Source organism: Ylistrum balloti, unplaced genomic scaffold, assembly GCF_031769215.1.
Source record: "Ylistrum balloti isolate Yb309-2 unplaced genomic scaffold, AGI_CSIRO_Ybal_v1 Utg370584, whole genome shotgun sequence".
NCBI classification, from domain to species: domain Eukaryota; kingdom Metazoa; phylum Mollusca; class Bivalvia; order Pectinida; family Pectinidae; genus Ylistrum; species Ylistrum balloti.
The window spans coordinates 560001-584534 of record NW_026782363.1 but is presented as its reverse complement, the minus strand read 5'-3'; the positions used below and the strand labels follow the sequence as shown (position 1 = coordinate 584534).

Here is a 24534-nt window from a genome sequence, read left to right as displayed (position 1 = left end):
TATCAAGAAGTAGTTTAGATATTTCAACACATTTGATCCCTTTGACCTTGAAAGTAGGTCAAGGTCATTCATATTAGCAATCTTAGTAGCCCTTCATCCAATCATGCCACTGGCCAAATATCACTTTGGCCGTTTGGTTATTGAGAAGAAGTTGTTTCAAACTTTTTACACATTTGTCCCCTATGACCTTGAAAATGGGTCAAGGTCAATAATATGAACATTATAGGTAGTCCTTCATCCTTGCATGCTACAGGCTCAATATCAGCACCCTGGGTCTTTTGGTTATTTAGAAGGAATGGAATGGAAAGTTTACACACCATGGACAGCACAAAAAGATGGACGAAACACCGTGGTTAAAGGTCATCTGACCCAAAGGGTTTCTACTTCTTCTAAATACCAAAATATGGTAGAATCAAATATTCTTTATGGATGGAAGGGTATTAAGTTCCTTTTCTTCGGCTCTCCCAAAGGGGCTGATAAGTGTAGCCAAGAAAGATCAAATTGACTGAAATTTCAAAACCCTCCTCTACCCTGATATTGTAGAATCAAATAATATTCATGGATGAGATGGATCTGGGAGTAAAACTTCTGTCACTGTACAAATAGCATTTCTCATCTTCTCTTCTCATTCCCATGGTTTCCATTTCTGAGTTCACTCAGGTGACCGTTTAGGCTCCTGGGCCCCTTGTTAGAACTCAAATCAAACCACTAGGGTAAAGTATTAACAAAATTTTTCAGAAATGTTTCGTTTCAACCAATTTCTATCTTCATACCCTGATATGGTTGTCTTTCACACATTTTTTCAAAAACCTTTTGAGGACACAAGTTTTTATGTACAGGTCATCCTACTAGTGTTTGCAATGAGCATAAGAAGTTGCTGGTTCAAGGCCCAACAAGGGCAACACAAGGTGAACAGGAATCAAATCCAGGTCTCTGGCTTGATAATCTATTGCTCTACCAAAGAAGCATGCTCCACTATCTGAGTGAAAGGGACCATTTTCTCCACTACAGATGAAAAAGAAAAAAGGCTGCATTTCAGTCATTTATTTTTCAGTACAAATTATATATAACTATATATGGAGTGTCAAAAAGGCTAAAACAATTCACTTGTTTCTATGGAAAGCCACCCTGACCCAATCCTTTCACACATTTTAACAAGTCTACTTACGGTCTCGTAATTCTAACATGAGATCCTAGAGGGATCTTGGTGCCCCCCATTGTTTGATCTTTGTTTTTGCTCTTAATGATATGACATTTGCACATTCCTTTTCAAAATTTTGCAATGATAATCTTTACCTGTCAAATCCAAGATGGATACCTGAAAGCCATTTAGTTTTTTCCTGATCAGTCCCAAAATCCATCAGGCAGATCAAGGGACCAAGGGGAACCTACATATGAAATTTAAGAAAATTCCATCCAGGAATTCTCCAGAAATAATGATAACAAATATTGTTTACAGATGGATAGACGGACAGATGGACCACAGACCACAGGGGTAGGGTGATTTGAATAGCCTACCATCTGATGATAGTGGGCTAAAAAGTATAATTTAAAAAAACCATCCAAGTACCAAATATTATAGGGCACTAATGGGAAACCAGAGGAATCTTTATTTGGAGTTTGAGGAAGTCCCATTTAGTGCTCCTCAGCAAACATCAATAAAAGACTTTAAGGACAGGTGATGAACAGGTATAGACGAATTTAAACCGTCCATGATGGTGAACTAAATAAGGATTTACATCATAATATAGGTTGGTAAGTCAAAAGTGATTAGAAATGAAATGTTACATAATTCATTGGTAAGTAATATTCAGTTTTCAGTATTAGCAAAAATCCTTGTAATTAATGTAAGTATTATAGACATGAAGTTGAACACAGCATCAATGTGGACTTCTTTGTCGTGAGACCTACTGAAAAATGGTTTGTTTTCCATCAGAACTGGACAAATGCTTTCAAATTCGCTGCCACAGAGCTTCAGAGAGATAAAATTCCATGTCATCCCACCTTGACTGGGATTAGATACCATCTCCATGTCACTGCTGGTTTTAATGTTTCTGGTGATAATCTCAGTGAGCCATATCATCAATAGAAAATGAGATCTAAAACCATTAATATCATTCAGCTTAATATTTTCTGTTTCTTTTCCACAGGTCCATTTAATGAAGCATCACCACTCCGGTCATCTTCATCTTCCTCTTCGTCTTCATCGTCTTCTTCCTCTGAAAATTATATCATAAAGTAATACAAATGCTCTGACTTAATCAATTTTAGCTTATTGAATTGAATTCATTAAATAAAATGGAATTTTAACATACAAGAGGCCCATCAGCCACAACTCTGATCTGATTAATCTCAACCGAACTTAAACTGCAAAGAGCTATAATTTTATAATCTATATAAAATCTGTCCTTATTGTTACATTCATACGAGATCTTGTTAAGATAAGGCTGCATACCAAGTTTCATCGAAATCTGTCCATAGTAGACGTTACATCTATATAAAATTCGTTCCCCTTCACTCAAGAATGCTATAGACCAAATTTGAGCAATATCAATTCATTCCTACAGGAGGAGTTGGAATTTAAAGAATTTACTTATTTTAACATATTGGGCCCCACTCCTCCTACCCCAGGGGGCCGAGACCTTGCATCTATATAAAATTGATTCCCCTTCACCTAAGAATATGTGTCCTAGGCTCGGTTATAACGGGAACAAGGACGTTAAGCTAAAAAAAAAAACCCAAAAAACCCTAAGAATATTTAGGACCAAACAGGAGGAGTAGGATTTTAAAGAATTTACTCTATTTCTCCTATTGGGCTCAACCATTCATGTCCCAAAGGGACAGAACCCACCACTTATACAAAAATTATTTCTCTTCCCAAACAATGCTTTAAACTAAATTTGGGCAAAATCCAATCATTCCTACAGGAGTAGTAGAATTTTTTAGAGAATTTGCTTTATTACCCTTATTGGGCCCCGCCCCTTCCATCCCTCCCGCTCCAGGTGGCCCAAGACCCACTGTTTATACAAAATTGATTCCCTTTCAACACTTCTTGGTATCGGACTCGGTATTCCTTTTAGGAATCCACCATAGGGAGACTGTCGAACTTTCCGAACTGGAGCACCGGACATTGGATATCATTTTCTTAATTAACAATTAAGTTTCTCATTGTAAAATTCTTTGACAAAATAGTTATTTTGACATTCATATTTGGGAATGTGTCTTATCAAATACATATATATAGTTTATTATAAAAACACACGCGTACACACACAAGTTCCCTCACAAAATATACTGTACCATTTTCAGAGTACAAAATGCATGGCCAGATCTTGAATTTGCATCCTAATACAGATAAGTTAACTTTCGGGATTTCAGGAAATTATATTCTAAAGGCTTATAACGAAGTAACTCTCCTTATTGTAATTATGCAATTGGAAAATCGTGTTTAAAGCATGTTTACCTTCTCCAACAGTTCCATTTGATTTTGCATTAAAAGCCTTTTCTTCTTCAACGATGGTTGTTAAAAATTCATTTGATTCTTGTTGTACAGAACACAGAGCTTCGTGTAATGTCCCAAAGTCGACATTGCCACTTGAAGCGCAACATTGTTTCACGAATTCAACTTGCTGACCATTTCTTAGACACAAAGAAAGCTTTACTTCGTTGCTTGTTGTTGACATTTCCATTATACACATTACCGGACCATCAGCTACCTAAAAAGGTGGTGGTGAAATTGTGTACGCCGTACCCGACCCCGAAACAATTTCAAGGACTATAAGAGATAATGAATAAATCGAGAATAAAAAATCTAAAAAAATATTGAATTTTCTAACTAAATTCACTCAAATATTTTTAAAATGTGACACTTTGAATTAATAAATTTCGTTTCCTAGATTTTCTGAAATCGGCGATTTTTTTACAGAGTAAAAACTTCATAGGTCTCACTCAAACGATCAATTTTCCGATTTTTGCAGATCGCAACTAATTTACGGTCTGATTTCTTTTTTTCCTTAATATCCGAATAATGAAATACGTACATTTCATCCAGAAAAGAAGTGTAATTCATATCTAATTTTGCCTTTCGAAATTAATCTTCGGAGCTGGAAACACCTTAAAATCTAACAATTAACATATATATGTGGTGAATCCATTTTTATCGGTAACTACAAGTTACCTTATATTGTTAAATATAATCATATGATACCACACAATAATTTACATATTTAAAAACAACGGATGAATAAATATAGGCTAAAAAGCGGTTACACAGGTTGATATGATTTTGGAATATCAAAAGACATTTCATTGTTTTTCTTGTTTTGAGTAAGCATATGCCGCCCCCCCCCCCCCCCCCCCCCCAGCCTTAGAAGATTCTTTAAAGTAACTTTTAAATATAATTTTTAGTAGCTGTTTTGTTTGATTGCATAATTGTCACAGGAAATGATGTGTGCTTTCAATTAATCCGCAGGTACATGGTGGACTGTCCTCTAAATTCCTTATATATAAGGGCTGTTTCAGATTACTGCGTTAATTAATCGTGTATGTTTTGAAGATGTCTACTGTAAGTGTTACTACTTAGGAATTATTACTTTGTCTTTTTGTTTAAAAAAACCAAGTTATTATCAATAATGATAATAATCATTCTGACAGCCGGATTTTCAAGTATGTTTACAGGTTACCATTCCATTATCATATTGATTATATGTTTTTGTGTTGAATAAAAATACAATCACCATACATGTTTTACATGAATGTCATGGCTTTCACTCCCACTGGTTGTCGCTTTCCTACCTCCGACTGAACACGTATGCACCCATTGGGTAATCACACTCTTACAATTGAGGTGACTTGATCACCTTTACCTTGACCACCTGACCGTCATACAAATCTATAACAATCAGTTGCAGCTCTGATTTCATGATACCTTTCTACACTATAGACACCAAGGTTCTTTTCTTTCATCTGTGAACCGTTTCACTCTTTGTACTGCTAAACTTTTGAACAGAAAACACATAAGTCTATAGACGGCTTTCATTTCCCTCCAAGTGCAGCTTTTGGTTGACTCTGTCTCCAACCATAGCCCTTGGGAGACCCTACCATAGGATTCCTCCGTACCCAGAACTACTTGCATCCGAGTTCACAATTCTATCACACTTAATCTAATCACAATCGAAAGAGTACCAAACAGAGAACAGTACACGTTTGTCATGTATTAAAGATGTAATGCTAAACGGTCAGTATGACAGCGTGCGATTTTTCACTCCTCGAAGCTGAAAAAACAAATAACCATTTAATTTGATTAAAATAAAGTGTCAGATTTCTAAAATATGTAGACTTATTTAGGAAATCAAAGATTATTACATTTTCTGTTTTCGAGATATTGGTTATTTCTTATAGTCCTGGTAAAGGCTTAGGAACCGGGACCGGGTATGGCGTACTTAAATTCAAGTCTTTCCTACTTTCACTGCACATGTGTGATGAATGAGAAATAAATCCAAAACTGCTTTGTTACATACCATTTGATTGGCTCGTATTTTATAAGGCCTGGGAAGCTGATAGATAAAAAACGCACTTGTTCAAGATGTTAAAAGGTCGTAATAGTGGACGTAAAACATGTTTAAAATAAATGATTTAATTCCTGATATATGTATTTGTTGTATGTAGAAAATGAACCATGCCATTTCCGAATTTCGTGTCAAATTGTAATCCATAATATCATATAGTATATCTTTTTTGCATGACTTTTACACAAACAGATACATGTGTTACAAGACTACGGGACTAGTCTGATTAAACCGCACCAACCGCTTATACAAAAGCGACCCAAGATATATTTCGTCTCGCTCATGATCAACCAGGCCCTTCAGTCTACACCCACAGCCACTACGTAGTGATCAAACGGCAGAGTGAACGAGATTGTCCGAAGATTTCTCAAACTTGTTTTGATGTAAACACATACATGTGCAGATTTTTATCATCGTAGATACACGGATAATCCTTATAATAAGTAACATATATATATGTATGTGTACTATGTTATATAAACATTTTTAGCATACGTGATCACAAAGTACCAAGAAAAGGAATGAAGACAATGTGAGTTGCCCAGAGAGTAGAGCTAAGCATAACCTAGAACTCCAATTCTGTCATGGTGGTGAATGCATGTACCGTGTATATAGCAACTCAGAGGAATGACTAGTTATTATGTACAGGAACATTAACTTTCTACAGAAATCTTAGCTGGCGTAATCATTTGCTTTCGCTCTATTGTATTGGTTCAAATTCTTCTTGTTGTAGCTGTTTTTTTTTTGTGTACCTTGAATTATTCCCATATTTATATATATATTATTACAAATTTGTCTTCCAATTTTAGTATCCTTTTTGAAGAAGGATGAAAGGAATGAGGAGGAACTTGAGTTCTGCCAAGCTGTCATCGGACTTATTTTTATTTAGTATCAAAGAAGAGTGAAGGCAAGGAGGGATATACACCTGTTCTGCCCAGTGTTGTCATCAAACTTTAATGAAATTTTATGATGATATGCCATTCATTCATTACAGTAATATTATTATTATGCCTGACAAATGGTGTATACACAACCTGTGTTCATGATGAAGTTCAGCCTGTAGATCCTGTAAAAGCTCAAGTAATTTATGAAGAAAGCACTCCACTTGATGGTGTCCATGTGAACAAGTGGAAAAGGTCAACAAACGGCCATCAATACCAAGCTATCAGACTCAAGTTTTTCTACCTCGATTTTGATTTTGAGCTGACAGAAGCCGAAAGGATCAGAATCCAAAAAACTGTGACAGATGCCATTAGTTTCATAGAACATACATTTTCAGGTAAAGAGGGTAAAGAGTACCCATTCTCAATTGTACAATAATGAATATATAAATGAAATTCTTCACTTTTTATTGACCTCCTTGTTTTGAAGTTGTTAATTCACTGGAGTACAAAATCTGGCAGAAGTAGTTGAAGTGATATTTTGAAATAAACTAAAACATAAGGTCCATGAAGAATGTATTCATTATATCAGACTTCAAGTTTTTTCATAATTTTGTAGTACATTTTTAAGTTAAGATCACATTTGATTTAACGATTGCCTTTAGTCTGTGGCCCTATTGTCCTTTAACAATTCTTGTTATCACTTATCTTGAAAAGTACTGTTGGCATTTTTTACGAGTTTCATATGTAGGATCATCTTGATCCCAAATTGTGCATTATCCGATTTTCAGATTGATTTGAAAAGCAAGATTTCCAACAGATGGCCATCTTGGTTTATGACAAAGTAGTTATTGCTATTTTTGGATAAGTACGAAATGGGTCTTACTCAAATTTTATATGCCGGGACTTTTTGTCCCTAGTTTTGCTTTGCAGTTTCGGACTGATACAGAAAAAAACATGGATGACAGGCAGTCATGCTGGATTATTACAATGAAAATTTGTTAGAGCTTTTTCTTGGGAAGAACTGGATAGATCTGTCTCAAAGTTCATATGTAGGTTTCTTTTGGTCCCTAGTTGCATCTTTTCAATTAAGTTTTGAGTCTTTTTCAATTCAGTTTTTAATCAGTGAGGGAAAACAAAATGGTCATCATGTCTCCCATCTTTGATATCAATTATGAAAGTTTATCTCTATTTCATGGAAAGTTTTGGATGGCTCTGTCATAAATTTTGTATGTAGAATCCTTTTTTGTTCGTAGTTGTGTCTGATTAATTTTCAGTTTTATTGGGAAAACAAAATGGTCAACAGGCAGCCATCTTGAACTTTGATATTCAAAATTTGTTATCACTATTTCACGAGAAGCACTGGATGTATCTGTCTATTTTATATAGGCCCCTCAGTCCCATGTTGTGTCCTTTTTATGTTTGGACTGTCAGAGAAACAAAATATTGACAGGCTTCTTCCTTTTATTTGACAATTGCTATTTCTTGAGAGGATTTCTCAGATTTTATTTAATCAAGAGCAAATAAGAGAAAGAAGAAAAAAGGAGGGAAAAGATTGAATTTATAAAGAACAAATGAAGATCAAAGACATGTGGGCATTGATTAAGATCTCCTTGGGATATTTTGGTGAAAGAACTATAGCTTCAGGAACACTCTGCTACATTTACTAAGGTGAAAGGTCAAAGGATTACATATCACCACACAATCAATCCACCATATTGTTTTTATGATGAGTTTGTCACCATTTTTCTTACTAATTAATCAGTGTTACATCAATTTTAATGATCCCATGTAAGTTATTGTTTCTGAAAGCATATCTACGGCATCTGACGATATAATAGAAATATTGTGAGTTGGTTATATGTTTTCATTTTTTCATAGTGATACCAGTAAATAGCAGTTTGTTACTGAAGAGGACAGGCTGTCGAAGAACGTGGCATAAAGAGCCAAATGCTGGAAAGTAAGTTGTATGATGGGAAATATTTAGTTTGATAGTAAGAGATAGAAAGGATGATATTTAGATGTTAACTGTGATGGAGAAATATTATATGTGTCAGTGAGAGAGTGTGATTATGTGATATAAATTGTGACAGTGAAAGTGCACCTATGAGAGTCGGTGTGAATGTAAGATATTATATGCAACAAGGGGTGAGTAAGTTTGACAATGACAGAGAGTGATGGTGAGATAGGAAGTGTGACAAGGAGTGAGTAAGTTTGACAATGACAGAGAGTGATGGTGAGATAGTAAGTGTGACAAGGAGTGAGTAAGTTTGACAATGACAGTGTGATGGTGAGATAGGAAGTGTGACAAGGAGTGAGTAAGTTTGACAATGAAAGTGTGTGATGGTGATATAGGAAGTGTGACAAGGAGTGAGTAAGTTTGACAATGACAGAGAGTGATGGTGAGATAGGAAGTGTGACAAGGAGTGAGTAAGTTTGACAATGACAGAGAGTGATGGTGAGATAGTAAGTGTGACAAGGAGTGAGTAAGTTTGACAATGACAGTGTGTGATGGTGAGATAGGAAGTGTGACAAGGAGTGAGTAAGTTTGACATTGACAGAGTGTGATGGTAAGACATTGTGCCAAGGAGCAAAAAGTGAAATAATCAACTTTAACTAAACCCTATACATGTACATTGTTATAAAAAAACTTGAACAAAGAAAACTGTTTAGATAAAACCAAATTAGTGGAAAATCCACAATGAAGGATTGTGAGTCGGCTGTATTCAATTATACATGATTGCGGTAACTGCTGTTACTGTAATGTAATAAATTTTAGGTCATTAAATAGGATAAAGGGCTACCAAGTTTGTTTATATCATTGACCTTGACCCACTTTCAAGGTCACAGGTGTCAAATATGTAGAAATCTTTAAAAAAAATCTTTTCTATAATCAAAAGCCCAATATATTGAGCCTGTAACATGTGGTGATGAAGGGCTACCAAATTTGTTTAAACAAATGACTTTCACCCATTTTCAAGGTCACAGGGGCCAAATGTTTTAAAATGTTTAAATTACTTCTCAATGATAAAAAAGGCTCAGGTGTTAAATATGTCAAAATCTTTAAACAGTAATAAGCAAAGGAAAAAAGGTGATTATATTGGGCCTGTGACATCCTGGGATGTAGGGTTACCAATTTTGTTCTTATGAATGACCTTTTCTGTTTTTAAAGTTAATGAGTTCATATCTTCAGAATTTTTCTCTCAATAATAAAAAGGTCCAGGCTGTTGATATTTGTTGTTTAAAAGAAGTGGATAAAGAGATACCAACTTTAATTGAATATTTGACCTTTACTTATATATATATATATATAAAAGAAAGATATTCATCTATTAGATAAGGGGTATCTTTTATGTAAAATGACATAAGGGTGCTAGATATTGAAGAGTATAAAGGAATATAGATACACATAATCAGTGTGGGAGGAGGAAACTTACATATATCAGATATAGTAATGTTAAAGATGGGAGAAAAGACACTATATATTAGGGAAACATGTGTTAGTACAGGGCTAGGTCTGTGATAGATGTTAGGGAAACATGTGTTAGTATAGGACTAGTCTAGGTCTGTGATTGATGTTAGGGTAACATGTGTTAGTACAGGGCTAGGTCTGTGATAGATGTTAGGGAAACATGTGTTAGTACAGGGCTAGGTCTGTGATAGATGTTAGGGAAACAAGAATTAGTACAGGACTAGGCTAGGTCTGTGATAGATGTTAGGGAAACATGTGTTAATACAGGGCTAGGTCTGTGATAGATGTTAGGGAAACAAGAATTAGTACAGGGCTAGGTCTGTGATAGATGTTAGGGAAACATGTGTTAGTACAGGGCTAGGTCTGTGATAGATGTTAGGGAAACATGTGTTAGTACAGGACTAGGTCTGTGATAGATGTTAGGGAAACATGTGTTAGTACAGGGCTAGGTCTGTGATAGATGTTAGGGAAACATGTGTTAGTACAGGGCTAGGTCTGTGATAGATGTTAGGGAAACATGTGTTAGTACAGGGCTAGGTCTGTGATAGATGTTAGGGAAACAAGAATTAGTACAGGACTAGGCTAGGTCTGTGATAGATGTTAGGGAAACATGTGTTAGTACAGGGCTAGGTCTGTGATAGATGTTAGGGAAACATGTGTTAGTACAGGACTAGGTCTGTGATAGATGTTAGGGAAACATGTGTTAGTACAGGGCTAGGTCTGTGATAGATGTTAGGGAAACATGTGTTAGTACAGGGCTAGGTCTGTGATAGATGTTAGGGAAACATGTGTTAGTACAGGGCTAGGTCTGTGATAGATGTTAGGGAAACATGTGTTAGTACAGGGCTAGGCCTGTGATAGATGTTAGGGAAACAAGAATTAGTACAGGGCTAGGTCTGTGATAGATGTTAGGGAAACAAGAATTAGTACAGGACTAGGTCTGTGATAGATGTTAGGGAAACATGTGTTAGTACAGGACTAGGTCTGTGATAGATGTTTGGTTGATTATTATTTATATACTCTTTATAGGTGTGCTGTAATAGACAAGAATTACAGAGAAGAGTATTGTCATGATGCTGTGAAGGTAAATGATGTCAAATATGCACAAAACACAGTTTTAAACACATGACAAAAGTACATTGAGAGAGAAATAAGCTACAACAGTGTAAGATTCTTGTTGGTAATCAGAACAATGTTGATATTGGTTTATGTCAGAAAATAAATATACACAGGTACAAATAAATTATAAATTTGGAACTTGACATCCCATCTGACTGCTAGACAGGAAGATATTGTCATGCTTTCTTTATAAAATGTGACCAAATTTGGTGTCATTGTGTCAAAGAGATTCCATCTTGTATAAAGCAAGGGAGTGATACAGGTTTTCTGGGCATTTTGTTTTGATTTCATTTCTTAGATTCCAGAGGCCCACCTCGGATCCTTGAAGGTATACCCTAAAGATAGGGAGGAGGAAGTGGTGTTTCCCGCAGGGAAGGGCATTCCTGATGCAGACACTGTTCTCTATATCACAGCCAAAACAACCAAGACTTGTTACCAAAGGAAGGTATGCTAATCACACTTACTGGTGTTGAAAAAGTAAACCTACCTACAGGTGTTGTATATCTACCTTCTGGTGTTGTATATATACCTACTGATGTTGTATATATACCTACTGATGTTGTATATCTACCTACTGGTGTGGTATATCTACTTACTGGTGTAGTATATATACCTACTGATGTTGTATATCTACTTACTGGTGTTGTACATCTACCTACTGGTGTTGTATATCTACCTACTGATGTTGTATATCTACCTACTGGTGTTGTATATATACCTACTGATGTTGTATATACCTACTGGTGTTGTATATATACCTACTGATGTTGTATATCTACCTACTGGTGTTGTATATCTACCTACTGGTGTTGTATATCTACCTACTGGTGTTGTATATCTACCTACAGTTGTTGTATATCTACCTATTGGTGTTGTATATCTACCTACTGGTGTTGTATATATACCTACTGGTGTTGTATATCCACCTACTGGTGTTGTATATCTACCTACAGTTGTTGTATATCTACCTATTGGTGTTGTATATCTACCTACTGATGTTGTATATATACCTACTGGTGTTGTATATCTACCTACTGGTGTTGTATATCTACCTACTGGTGTTGTATATCTACCTACTGGTGATGTATATATATCTACTGGTGTTGTATATCTACCTGCTGGTGTTGTATATCTACCTACTGGTGTATATATACCTTCTGATGTTGTATATCTACCTACTGATGTTGTATATCTACCTACTGATGTTGTATATCTACCTACTGGTGTTGTATATCTACCTACTGGTGTGGTATATCTACCTACTGGTGTTGTATATCTACCTACTGGTGTTGTATATCTACCTACTGGTGTTGTATATCTACCTACTGGTGTATATATATCTACTGATGTTGTATATCTACCTACTGATGTTGTATATCTACCTGCTGGTGTTGTATATCTACCTACTGGTGTATATATACCTTCTGATGTTGTATATCTACCTACTGATGTTGTATATCTACCTACTGATGTTGTATATCTACCTACTGGTGTTGTATATCTACCTACTGGTGTATATATATCTACTGGTGTTGTATATCTACCTACTGGTGTTGTATATCTACCTACTGGTGTTGTATATCTACCTACTGGTGTATATATACCTTCTGATGTTGTATATCTACCTACTGATGTTGTATATCTATCTACTGGTTTGGTATATATATCTACTGGTGTTGTATATCTACCTACTGGTGTATATATACCTTCTGATGTTGTATATCTACCTACTGATGTTGTATATCTACCTACTGGTTTGGTATATATATCTACTGGTGTTGTATATCTACCTACTGGTGTTGTATATATACCTACAGTTGTTGTATATCTACCTACTGGTGTTGTATATATACCTACTGATGTTGTATATATACCTACAGTTGTTGTAAATCTACCTACAGTTGTTGTATATCTACCTACTGATGTTGTATATCTACCAACTGGTGTTATGTAAAGTATATCTACCTACTGGTGTTGTATATCTACCTACTGGAGTTGTATATCCACCAACTGGTGTTATGTAAAGCATATCTACCTACTGGTGTTGTATATCTACCTACTGGTGTTATGTAAAGTATATCTACCTACTGGTGTTGTATATCTACCTACTGGAGTTGTATATATACCTACTGGTGTTGTATATCTACCTACTGGAGTTGTATATCTACCTACTGGTGTATATATACCTTCTGATGTTGTATATCTACCTACTGATGTTGTATATCTACCTACTGGTTTGGTATATATCTACTGGTGTTGTATATCTACCTACTGGTGTTGTATATATACCTACTGGTGTTGTATATCTACCTACTGGTGTATATATACCTTCAGATGTTGTATATCTACCCACTGATGTTGTATATCTACCTACTGGTTTGGTATATATATCTACTGGTGTTGTATATCTACCTACTGATGTTGTATATCTACCTACTGGTGTTGTATATCTGCCTACTGGTGTTGTATATCTACCTACTGGTTTGGTATATATATCTACTGGTGTTGTATATCTACCTACAGGTGTTGTATATATACCTACAGTTGTTGTATATCTACCTACTGGTGTTGTATATATACCTATTGATGTTGTATATATACCTACAGTTGTTGTAAATCTACCTACAGTTGTTGTATATATACCTACTGATGTTTTATATCTACCAACTGGTGTTATGTAAAGTATATCTACCTACTGGTGTTGTATATCTACCTACTGGAGTTGTATATCCACCAACTGGTGTTATGTAAAGCATATCTACCTACTGGTGTTGTATATCTACCTACTGGTGTTATGTAAAGTATATCTACCTACTGGTGTTGTATATCTACCTACTGATGTTGTATATCTACCTATTGGTGTTGTATATATACCTACTGATGTTGTATATATACCTACAGTTGTTGTATATATACCTACTGGTGTTGTATATCCACCTACTGGTGTATATATATATACCTTCTGATGTTGTATATCTACCTACTGATGTTGTATATCTACCTACTGGTTTGGTATATATATCTACTGGTGTTGTATATCTACCTACTGGTGTTGTATATATACTTACTGGTGTTGTATATCTACCTACTGGTGTATATATACCTTCTGATGTTGTATATCTACCTACTGGTGTTGTATATCTACCTACTGGTGTTGTATATCTACCTATTGGTTTGGTATATATATCTACTGGTGTTGTATATCTACCTACTGGTGTTGTATATATACCTACAGTTGTTGTATATATACCTACAGTTGTTGTATATCTACCTACTGGTGTTGTATATATACCTACTGATGTTGTATATCTACCTACTGGTGTTGTATATCTACCTGCTGGTGTTGTATATCTACCTAATGGTGTTGTATATCTACCTACTGGAGTTGTATATCCACCAACTGGTGTTATGTAAAGCATATCTACCTACTGGTGTTGTATATCTACCTACTGGTGTTATGTAAAGTATATCTACCTACTGGTGTTGTATATCTACCTACTGGAGTTGTATATATACCTACTGGTGTTGTATATCTACCTACTGGAGTTGTATAAAGTACATCTACTTTCTTGTGTTGTATAAAGTATGTCTGCTTACTGGCGTTGCATCAAGTACTTATACACCATTTAAGTTTGAATTACATAGTTGTAATGTACTTTCAGATTATCACTACACCACAGTGTTTATATTTTTTTTAGATTGTACTAGCTTACTCTGGTTATTGCCAACTGGACCAATATGACCGCCCGATCGCTGGTTATATCAATTTCTGTCCCTTTCTGATCAGAGCTACTAACATGACACAAGAAAAAGTCTACATGGTAATGTATACCCATTGTAATTTTACACAAGGGATCATGATGATATTTTTGATGAAGGTTTTATACCTCTTGTACATATTTTATTGAATCTTTTCAAATTAATTGTCAATTTTAAGCTCACCTGGCAGAACAATTTTTCTTTAAACAGCTTCTCAATAACCAATGGACCAAATGTTTTGATATTTGGCTTGTGCATCGTAACCTTTTAACATTTTTGACTTCTAGAAAACTCCTTAACTGATGTCAACGAAATTTTACTAAAATCTTCCATTGTTTAAGGTGCACCACAATTGTAAATTTTATGGTCCCCAACCCCCTGGGGCCTGAGAGCTGCGACAAAATTGGGTCAAATTGATTGAAACTTCAAAAATTTTCCTCTTGGATCCCAAGTATGGTAGATTTAAATACTTTTTATGGATGGGAAGGCCTGAAGATGCTTTACCTAAATTACAAATTTTATGACCCCAGGGTTTGACGTCTTCCCCTGAGGAGGGAGTTAAGTTTACTAAACAGTATATAGGTAAATGACATTTTTGAACATAATTTGCTTATTTTCTAGACATAGATCAAACTTGGCAAGAATTGTTACTGTAGAATGACAGTTTGATAATATGCACGTACTGAACCTTGCTGACCCTGAGGGGCTGATGGGCGGGCCAGAGAGGTGATTAGAGTTTACTTAACATTATATAGAAAATTTACTTTTAGTAATTTGTTTTAGGATCAGGATGACCTATAGTCATTGTGTTTTGTCTGTCGTTGTGTGCTAGTCTGCTAAGCGTAAACTTCCATTCAAATGACATCTTTTCAAAACCAAAAAGGCCCAGAGTGCTGATATTGGGTCTGTGGCATGGTTGGATGAAAAGCTTCAGAGTTTCTAAATATGAATGACTATGAATCACTTCAAGGTCATAGGGGTCAAATATAATAAAACTTTTAAAACAACTTCTTTTCAATAAAAGATAGGCCCAGGGTGCTGATATTGAGTTTGTAGCAGGATTGGATGCTACCAGGTTTGATCTTATGATTGAACATGATTAACTTTCAATATGGCAGGGTCAAATATGTTGTAATCTTTAAACAGCCTCTGTCCACTGTTCCATTACCAAAATGCCCAGGGTGCTGATATTTGACCTGTAGCATGATGGGATGACGGGCTACCAAGGTTGTCAAAATAATTGAACTTGACCAATTTTCAAAGTCACAGGGGTCAGATGTGTAAAAATCTTTTAAACAATTTCTTCAAAATAACCAAAAGGCCCAGGGTGCTGATATTAGGGTTGGATGAATTGTTACAGTTTTGTTCATATGATAGACTTTTTCTCCATTTTGGTCACAGAGGTCAAATGTGGTAAAATCTTTGAACAACTTCTTCTTTCTAAATAATTGGTGCAGAAGCATAGTATTTGGCTGACAGTTCCTTGGATGAAGCCTGACAAGGTTTGCCAAAAAGAAGTGACCTTGACCTTCATTCAAGGTTGCAGGGGTTGAATTTGTTAAACCACAAAAAAATCATTTCTTCTGACTTACCATAAGGCACAGAAGCTGATTGTTAAAAGTTGACAAAAAGAAATGACCTTGACTCTTATTCAGCATCACAGGGGTGAAATTTGTTAAAACATGTAAACAACTTCTTCTGTCTGACCAAAAGGCGCAGAAGAATTATATTTAGATGATGGATTCCTGGGATTAAACCCAACAAAGTTTACGAAAAGAAAACAACTTCTTCTGAAAAGCCAAATGGCGCAGAAGCATATTTGGCTGACGGCTTTCTTGGATGAAGCCTGACAAGGTTGACATTGTCTCGTATTCAAATTGATTATATTTTACATCCAAACCATAGCTTTCTCATTTGTTGAAATGTAAGTTAACTGTTCTATTGGATCTTTTTCAGAGTGTTGTCCATGAGTTGTTTCACGTACTGGGGTTCTCAAAAGGATTGTTTGGCAAGTTCAGAGACTGCTCTCGTTCAGGTATTTTGAATTAAAATTAAAACACTCTTTACATGAATTTTTCTGTCTTTATGTAAATATCTATATCAATATACTTACACATCAGATTTTAATGAATGCTAGGAAAGTTCCTTCTTTCAGTTGCATTGAAAAGAAAAGACCATGAAAAAAAAAATTTGGATTGAAACTTTTCCCAGCAGGTCCATTCCATAAAAAGTACTCAGCATTCTAAGGTATGAATCTATGCTTGTTCCAGTTGGTGGAGAATGTCCCAGATATATGTCACGTGTGGTACGACAGATCTACGGCATCACACGTCTGGTTACCTCAACTGTGATACAACATGCCCAGAATCACTTTGGCTGTCTGACTGAGGAGAGGTTTGGAGGACCACTACATGTTGAGGTATCCTACCTACAGGTTGACATTGATACAATCACATACAACCTTACACAAGTGATTTTTATTATTGAATTGCATTTAATGAGAAGGATTTGTAACAACTCTAAGAGTCGAGACAGATAGACTGCAACTTCTCATCACTGTCTTTTTCTGCCTGATATTTGAATAATATTCATTATTACAGAATGGGGTCATTACTTCCCATTGGAGTCCGAAGTTGATGTATGGTTCTATTATGGCTCCAAAGCTAGGAATGGTGAGTTCAGCAGTTCTATATAAACAGCAGGAGTGATTAGATTATATCCAGATTTGATCTGAAGCATGACAAGTTGAAGGGAATTCAGTTTTGTATAGATAGTGGGTCTGTTTCCCAAGGGGCCAGAGAAGTGTGGTGGAAATGTAGTAAATTTGTTAGTTTTTCCTTTAAGTTGCAACTAGTCATGACTGAAATAGCAAATTTGGTCTGAAGCATCCCTTGACGAAAAGGAATTATTTTTTATTAAATGGTGGGTGTAAGGCCCCCTTGAGCCAGAGGGTTGGGGTCTGATTGGGAAAAATCTATCAGTTACTTTAAAATCTATTTTGTTCTTTAGGAATGTTATTCAAATTAGATTTGAAACATCCTTGAGTGAAGAGAAATCAGTTTGTTAAAAACGGAGAGTCTAAACCTCCTTGGGCAGTAAGTGTAGGGCACAATATTAGAAACAGTGCCAATTAATTAGATACTTCTCCTCCTGCAGGAAGGAATAGATTTTGCTAAAATTTGGCCTGAAGCATTCTTTGGTAAAGGGGAATATCAATTTTGTATATATGTATAAAACTTTGGGTTTCGGCCTCTTGGGAGAGGCATGAGGCCAAATAGAAAAACAGAAAAATGCCTTTAAAATCCTTCTTCTGTAAATATACCGGGATGCTGTCCCAATTTGGTCTGAGACATGCTTGGGTGAAGGGAAATACGTTTTGTGTAAACGGTGGGTTTTGGACCCTAGGGATGGAAAGGGTGGGCTCGATAGGGAATACAGAGCAAATTCTTCAAAATCCTACTCTTCTCATAGGAATGTTTATATTTTGACGAAATTTGGTCTGAAACATCCATTGTTGAAGAGGAATCAGTTTTGTAAAAGCTTTAGGTTTCAGCCTCCTGTGGCAGGGGCCATTAGGGGAATTATAGCAAATTCTTTAAAATTTCCTTATTTAAGATAACCTGGCTGTTGTCCCAACAGTCAGAATTTAAGACATGGTTAGGTGTAGGGAAATCACTTTTGTATAAACCACGGATCTCTGCCCCTTCAATTCTCAAAAATTGATCTTATCCTTAAGGAATGATTGAATTTTTTCCAAATTAAAGTCTGAAGGTAGATTGAAATTAATTTTGTGTAAACAGTGCATCTCCCCATTTGCCAGAGAGCATGGCCTTATGGGAGAAAAAGATGTAAATCTTTTAAATACTTTCCATTTAGTTAAGATCAAGCAACTTCAGCAATGGAATACTGGGTATAATAGTACACTGTATTAGCATAATTAGAAAAGGTAGATATATGATTGTGTGTCTTTCCTTTTAACAGTTGGGTTCAGGGGATAATGTCACATCTTGCCATATCTTGCTCTTAGCTCTTATGGCTTGAAGGACCAAGTGAGCTTTTGCCATAGCACAAAGATAAAGTGTTAGAATTGCTCTTCATCTATTGAATTGACATGTATTTATTCAAATTTGGAAAACAGTATCCTTGGGTGAAGGAGACTCAGTTTTGTATTAAAACTGGCTTTGAGCCCCCTTGCACCTCAATAGACTCAATAGGTGGAATAGAGGCAAGCTTTGAAAAATTTTTGACCAAATTTGGTCTGAAACATCAGTGTGTAGAGGGGATTAAAATTTACTTAAGTAAAGTCTGACTTTCCTGGGATTACAGGGACAGATTCCAATAGAATATCTTTAAAATATATGATTTGGAGAAAACAATAATAAATTGTTACCAAACCCAACCAGGTGAACATTATTGCCCTTGTTGGCCTTTTGTTGTAACTTTGTAGTAATTTTTACTTTCACTTTTTTATATATTTATATAAAGTATGTAATTTTGAAAAAAAACCCAGTGGATTTCATTTTCAAATCAAGTGAAATAAACTGGAGTCTCCAGCCAGTATTTGGAAACATGACATGCATGGAATTGACCTTTTCATTAGTTTGATTGGTGTATTTCCAGGCTCACCAAACTGTGATTGACCCTTTGACCTTGGCATTTTTTGAGGACACTGGATGGTACAAGGTGGATTATGACCAAGCTGGACTCTATTTGTGGGGCAAAGGTCTATTTTTTTCGTATCTACTTTTCATTAAAAGTAAAAGAAAAAGAATCGCTGCCCATCTGTCAGTAAGCTAGTCAAAGTTTGTATTTTAGGCGTTGGGATGTATACATATCAGGTACACTCATATTCATGCTTTTTAGTAACATTTTATTATTATGACCAGGTAAAAAGAACTGATGAGTTCATGCCATGATGTAGCATTCATATCGTTACTACATGTACATGTAGTCACGAAGGACGAAACAGATTTTTACAAATTTGGTTTAGAGCATCAATGATGGAAGGGGACCCAGATTTGTACTAACAGTGACTCTGGGTCTTTTGAGGCATGAAGGGCATGGACCAATAGAGGAAAAGAATTAAGTATTTAAAATCCTTCTACAACAATTAGATGATACAGTCCAAATTATCTTCAGAACATCAATTGGTTCAGGTTCACAGGACTCAGATTTGTTTGCCTGACCCAATCTCTAGAATCATTCTTCTCCTGTTCAAATAAATTGATATTGACCAGATTTAGTCTAAAGCAACCTTGGTGGAGACATTCACTTTTGTATAAATGAGAGGCCTTGACCCCCAAGTGACCTGATGGATGAGGTCCATAAATGGAAATAGAGGAAAAACTTCTTCAGGAATGACATGTATTGAGGAGTATGTAAGGATGGAGAGATTTTAACCAAACTGATAGATGCCCTTCTTTGTTCTCATGATCAGAATACCCAGTGATGTTACAGTCAGATAGACAGACACATATAACAGTAATATCACAGACAGATAGACAGACACATCCAACAGTGATATTACTGTTAGATAGACAGACACATATAACAGTAATATTACAGTCAGGTAGATGGACACATCCAACAGTAATATCACAGACAGATAGACAGACACATCCAACAGTAATATCACAGACAGATAGACAGACACATCCAACAGTGATATTACTGTTAGATAGACAGACACATCTAACAGTGATATTACAGTCAGATAGACAGACACATCTAACAGTAATATCACAGAAAGATAGACAGACACATCCAACAGTAATATCACAGACAGATAGACAGACACATCCAACAGTGATATTACTGTTAGATAGACAGACACATCTAACAGTGATATTACAGTCAGATAGACAGACACATCTAACAGTAATATCACAGACAGATAGACAGACACATCCAACAGTGATATGACAGTCATATAGACAGACACATCTTACAGTAATATCACAGATAGATAGACAGACACATACAACAGTAATATTACAGACAGGTAGACAGACACATCTAACAGTGATATTACAGTCAGATAGACAGACACATCCAACAGTGATATTACTGTTAGATAGACAGACACATCTAACAGTGATATTACAGTCAGATAGACAGACACATCCAACAGTGATATTACTGTTAGATAGACAGACACATCTAACAGTGATATTACAGTCAGATAGACAGACACATCTAACAGTAATATCACAGATATTACTGATAGACAGACACATCCAACAGTGATATTACAGTCATATATTACAGATGGACACATCCAACAGTGATATTATCACAGACACATATAACAGAATATCACAGACAGACACACATCCAACAGTGATATATCATATAGATGGACACATCCAACAGTAATATCACAGATAGACAGACACATCCAACAGTAATATCACAGATATTACTGTTAGATAGACAGACACATCTAACAGTGATATTACAGTCAGATAGACAGACACTTCTAACAGTGAATTTACAGTCAGATAGACAGACACACCTAACAGTGATATTACAGTCAGATAGACAGACACATCCAACAGTGATATAACAGTCAGATAGACAGACACATCTAACAGTAATATCACAGACAGATAGACAGACACATCCAACAGTGATATAACAGTCAGATAGACAGACACATCTAACAGTAATATCACAGACAGATATACAGACTCATACAACAGTGATATTACTGTTAGATAGACAGACACATACAACAGTAATATCACAGACAGATATACAGACTCATACAACAGTGATATTACTGTTAGATAGACAGACACATACAACAGTAATATCACAGACAGATAGACAGACACATACAACAGTAATATTACAGACAGGTAGACAGACACATCTTTCAGTAATATTATAGTCAGATAGACAGACACATCTAACAGTAATTTTACAGACAGGTAGATAGATCCTCACAAAAGTTATATTCTGGTCAGGTAGACAAATACCCACAACCATAATATATGTATTCTAAGGTAGGGAGTCACATACAATGGTAATATTCCAGACAAGTAGAGACTTACATACAATAGTAATATTCCAGACAGGTAGAGACTTACATACAATAGTAATATTCCAGACAAGTAGAGACTTACATACAATAGTAATATTCCAGACAAGTAGAGACTTACATACAATAGTAATATTCCAGACAAGTAGAGACTTACATACAATAGTAATATTCCAGACAAGTAGAGACTTACATACAATAGTAATATTCCAATCAAGTAGAGACTTACATACAATAGTAATATTCCAGACAAGTAAAGACTTACATACAATAGTAATATTCCAATCAAGTATTCTGTAGATAATAGTTTTGTACACAACAGTTTTCCTTTTTTTAAGATATCAATATCTTACACAATAGTGTTTTATGTCCTTTAAAATTCATTTGAATTTTATTTTTCTTCAGATACTGGGTGTAAATTTGGATCCCGTGAAAGTTGTCAGAAGTCCAACTTCTTTTGTAAGACTACAAAGTAAGTTTACATTATAATACCAAATTGACTAATTGTTGGTTTTAGGGGTGCAGGGATGTTTAGATCTTCCTCGATTTTTATGCTATAATTGATATATTCATATGTAATTGGAAGGAGTAATGAGCTCCTAGCTGCTAGTGTTTGAATTAAGCTTATAGCTTTAATTCTTCTTCATGGTTTTCACCTCCATCAATACTGATGATTCTAGTGAGGCTATAGTGACCTTTGGTCTCTAACCAGACACTCCACCAGTAGATTAAAGAGAAATCCCCACTAGCCAAGGCTAGAGAGGTGACCATTAATATCCCCAACCTCTACAACTTGTAGCATCAGTAGGACTTACCAGGAGAACTGATAAAGGGCAGTGATCAAATAAGTTATTAACTGATGAAATGTTATTGTCACTATTGTGTAAGGTACTTTAAAAGAATAATAAAACATAGTTAATTGGATAAACAAGCTAGTAATTGATTGGTTGTCAATAGCCAGTGATAATAATACTGAACATTTTCGTCAGGTTGGAAAGTAAGGATTATGTAAAGATTCTTTATACACAACCAGGAATTTTAATATGTGACGTTTCGGTGACCAGTACGATCCGTACGCTGTCACCTTCCTCAGACCCTTTATCAGTGGTCTGAGGAAGGTGACAGCGTACGGATCGTACTGGTCACCGAAACGTCACATATTAAAATTCCTGGTTGTGTATAAAGAATCCTTACATAAGCCAGTGATAATAGCTGATCATCAATGTTGGAATCTCAACACATCCCCTTAAACACAAGAAAATATTCAATTTATGAGAGTTCGCTACTTCAAACCTTCAGTGGCCTATAACAGTGCACTTCACTTCCAAATGTGCAGATATCAGAGTCACACTTGACTGGACATGATCAGTTATTACTTCTCCAATCACACTCATCCATCATAATGATCATATGAAGATCTCATCATGACTGTATGTCTTGAACCTTCATGTAATTATGTATATTAGTATGACCAATCACTTAGATCATGTGCCATTGCATATGGATATAAAACTTCCATTATCCCCTTATTTCAATACACAATCACAGTGTCTATAAGTGCTTAGGGTCAGGGCCACAAGGGGGCTATATTGCTATAACAACATCTCCTTTAGAACTTTGCGCTGGACATTACTCATATTTGGTTGGAAGCTTCCTTCAGTGATTGGGATTCAAAATCATACAAATGGATTAGATATGAACCAATTTTGATGAACTTGGTATGCAGCCTGATGTCAACAAGATCTTGGATAAATTTGATAATTGGACCAATTCAATTGTAATTTACATATATATGACCCTTTAATGTGAACATTGGTCATTGTGAACATGATAACTCAATATGAACTGATTTTAATGAAACTTAAAAAAGAATAGAAAAGAATGGAAATATCTAGTTTGCTAGAAAAAGATAAAGGCCAAACAATGGTGGGTGCAAATATCCATATATTTCTGAACCATAGCTTTTAAACAATTGAAAAAAAAACCAACTCAAATCTTACACTTATCAAGCTGATACTGTAGAAGTGTCTTTTGCGTTAGAGAAGTTCTCTATTGAAAAACTTTTTCTGTCACCATGGGAACAGATATGCTGAGTTATAACTTTCAGTTTTTCCGGACATCAGCTATAAAACCTTTTAAGATCACTACTCAATATTTTGTAGCTTTCAGGGTAGTACATTGCTTACTTGACGCAGTGTTCCCCTCGCATACCACCAGCTGTACATCAGGACAGATTTTCTAATGATATAATTCCCTCAATAATTTTGCCATCCTTGTATACTACCAATTATCATATGCCTTTAAAAGCAAAAGTTTCAAATCACTTTCTATGTCCCCTGATATTATCACCAGGTTGATTGTCAGGGACTTTCTTGTGTTCTATTTATAGATGTTGGGGAATTTCTGTTGTCACAGGCATATGTAATGTAGAGCTCTTCACATTTCAGTGACTTCATGAACTGACCAGATCAAAAGATAGATTCACAGAAAGTGAACATATACTTGAATTTTGGCCCAAAATGAATAGTAAGATTTTGATTTGTTTTACTGTCACTTAATTCCAAAGTCAGTGTTAGCAGTGCCATTTATAAACTTTATCTGTTACCATGGAAACAGATCCATCAAATTACAAAGTTCATTTGTGTTGAGCATGAAACCAAAACCGTTCAACAAAAATCTTGAAACCTCATATAG

General features: G+C 35.5%; 2 protein-coding genes across 3 annotated transcripts in view; one reads left to right on the top strand and one right to left on the bottom strand.

The window, feature by feature from the left end:
• Positions 1 to 1029: 1029 nt before the first annotated feature.
• Positions 1030 to 3702, bottom strand: LOC132556679 (uncharacterized). Its single transcript, XM_060221113.1, has 2 exons — positions 3464 to 3702; positions 1030 to 2219 (listed from the first exon to the last, which is right to left on the bottom strand). The coding sequence occupies exons 1-2, from the start codon at positions 3696 to 3698 to the stop codon at positions 2119 to 2121; spliced, it is 336 nt and encodes a 111-aa protein (XP_060077096.1). The 5' UTR covers positions 3699 to 3702; the 3' UTR covers positions 1030 to 2118.
• Positions 3703 to 5900: 2198 nt separating this feature from the next.
• LOC132556688 (ciliated left-right organizer metallopeptidase-like) overlaps positions 5901 to 24534 on the top strand; it is a 37773-nt gene continuing 19139 nt past the window's right edge. Inside the window, exons 1-11 of one of the 2 annotated variants that reach the window (XM_060221123.1) lie at positions 5901 to 5950; positions 6377 to 6846; positions 8330 to 8408; positions 10950 to 11004; positions 11338 to 11484; positions 14738 to 14860; positions 16755 to 16833; positions 17069 to 17217; positions 17399 to 17470; positions 19419 to 19521; positions 22246 to 22312. In XM_060221123.1, the coding sequence (XP_060077106.1) occupies positions 6534 to 6846; positions 8330 to 8408; positions 10950 to 11004; positions 11338 to 11484; positions 14738 to 14860; positions 16755 to 16833; positions 17069 to 17217; positions 17399 to 17470; positions 19419 to 19521; positions 22246 to 22312 (1187 nt within the window). In that variant the 5' untranslated portion in view covers positions 5901 to 5950; positions 6377 to 6533. The other variant, XM_060221121.1, reaches the window with a different exon arrangement.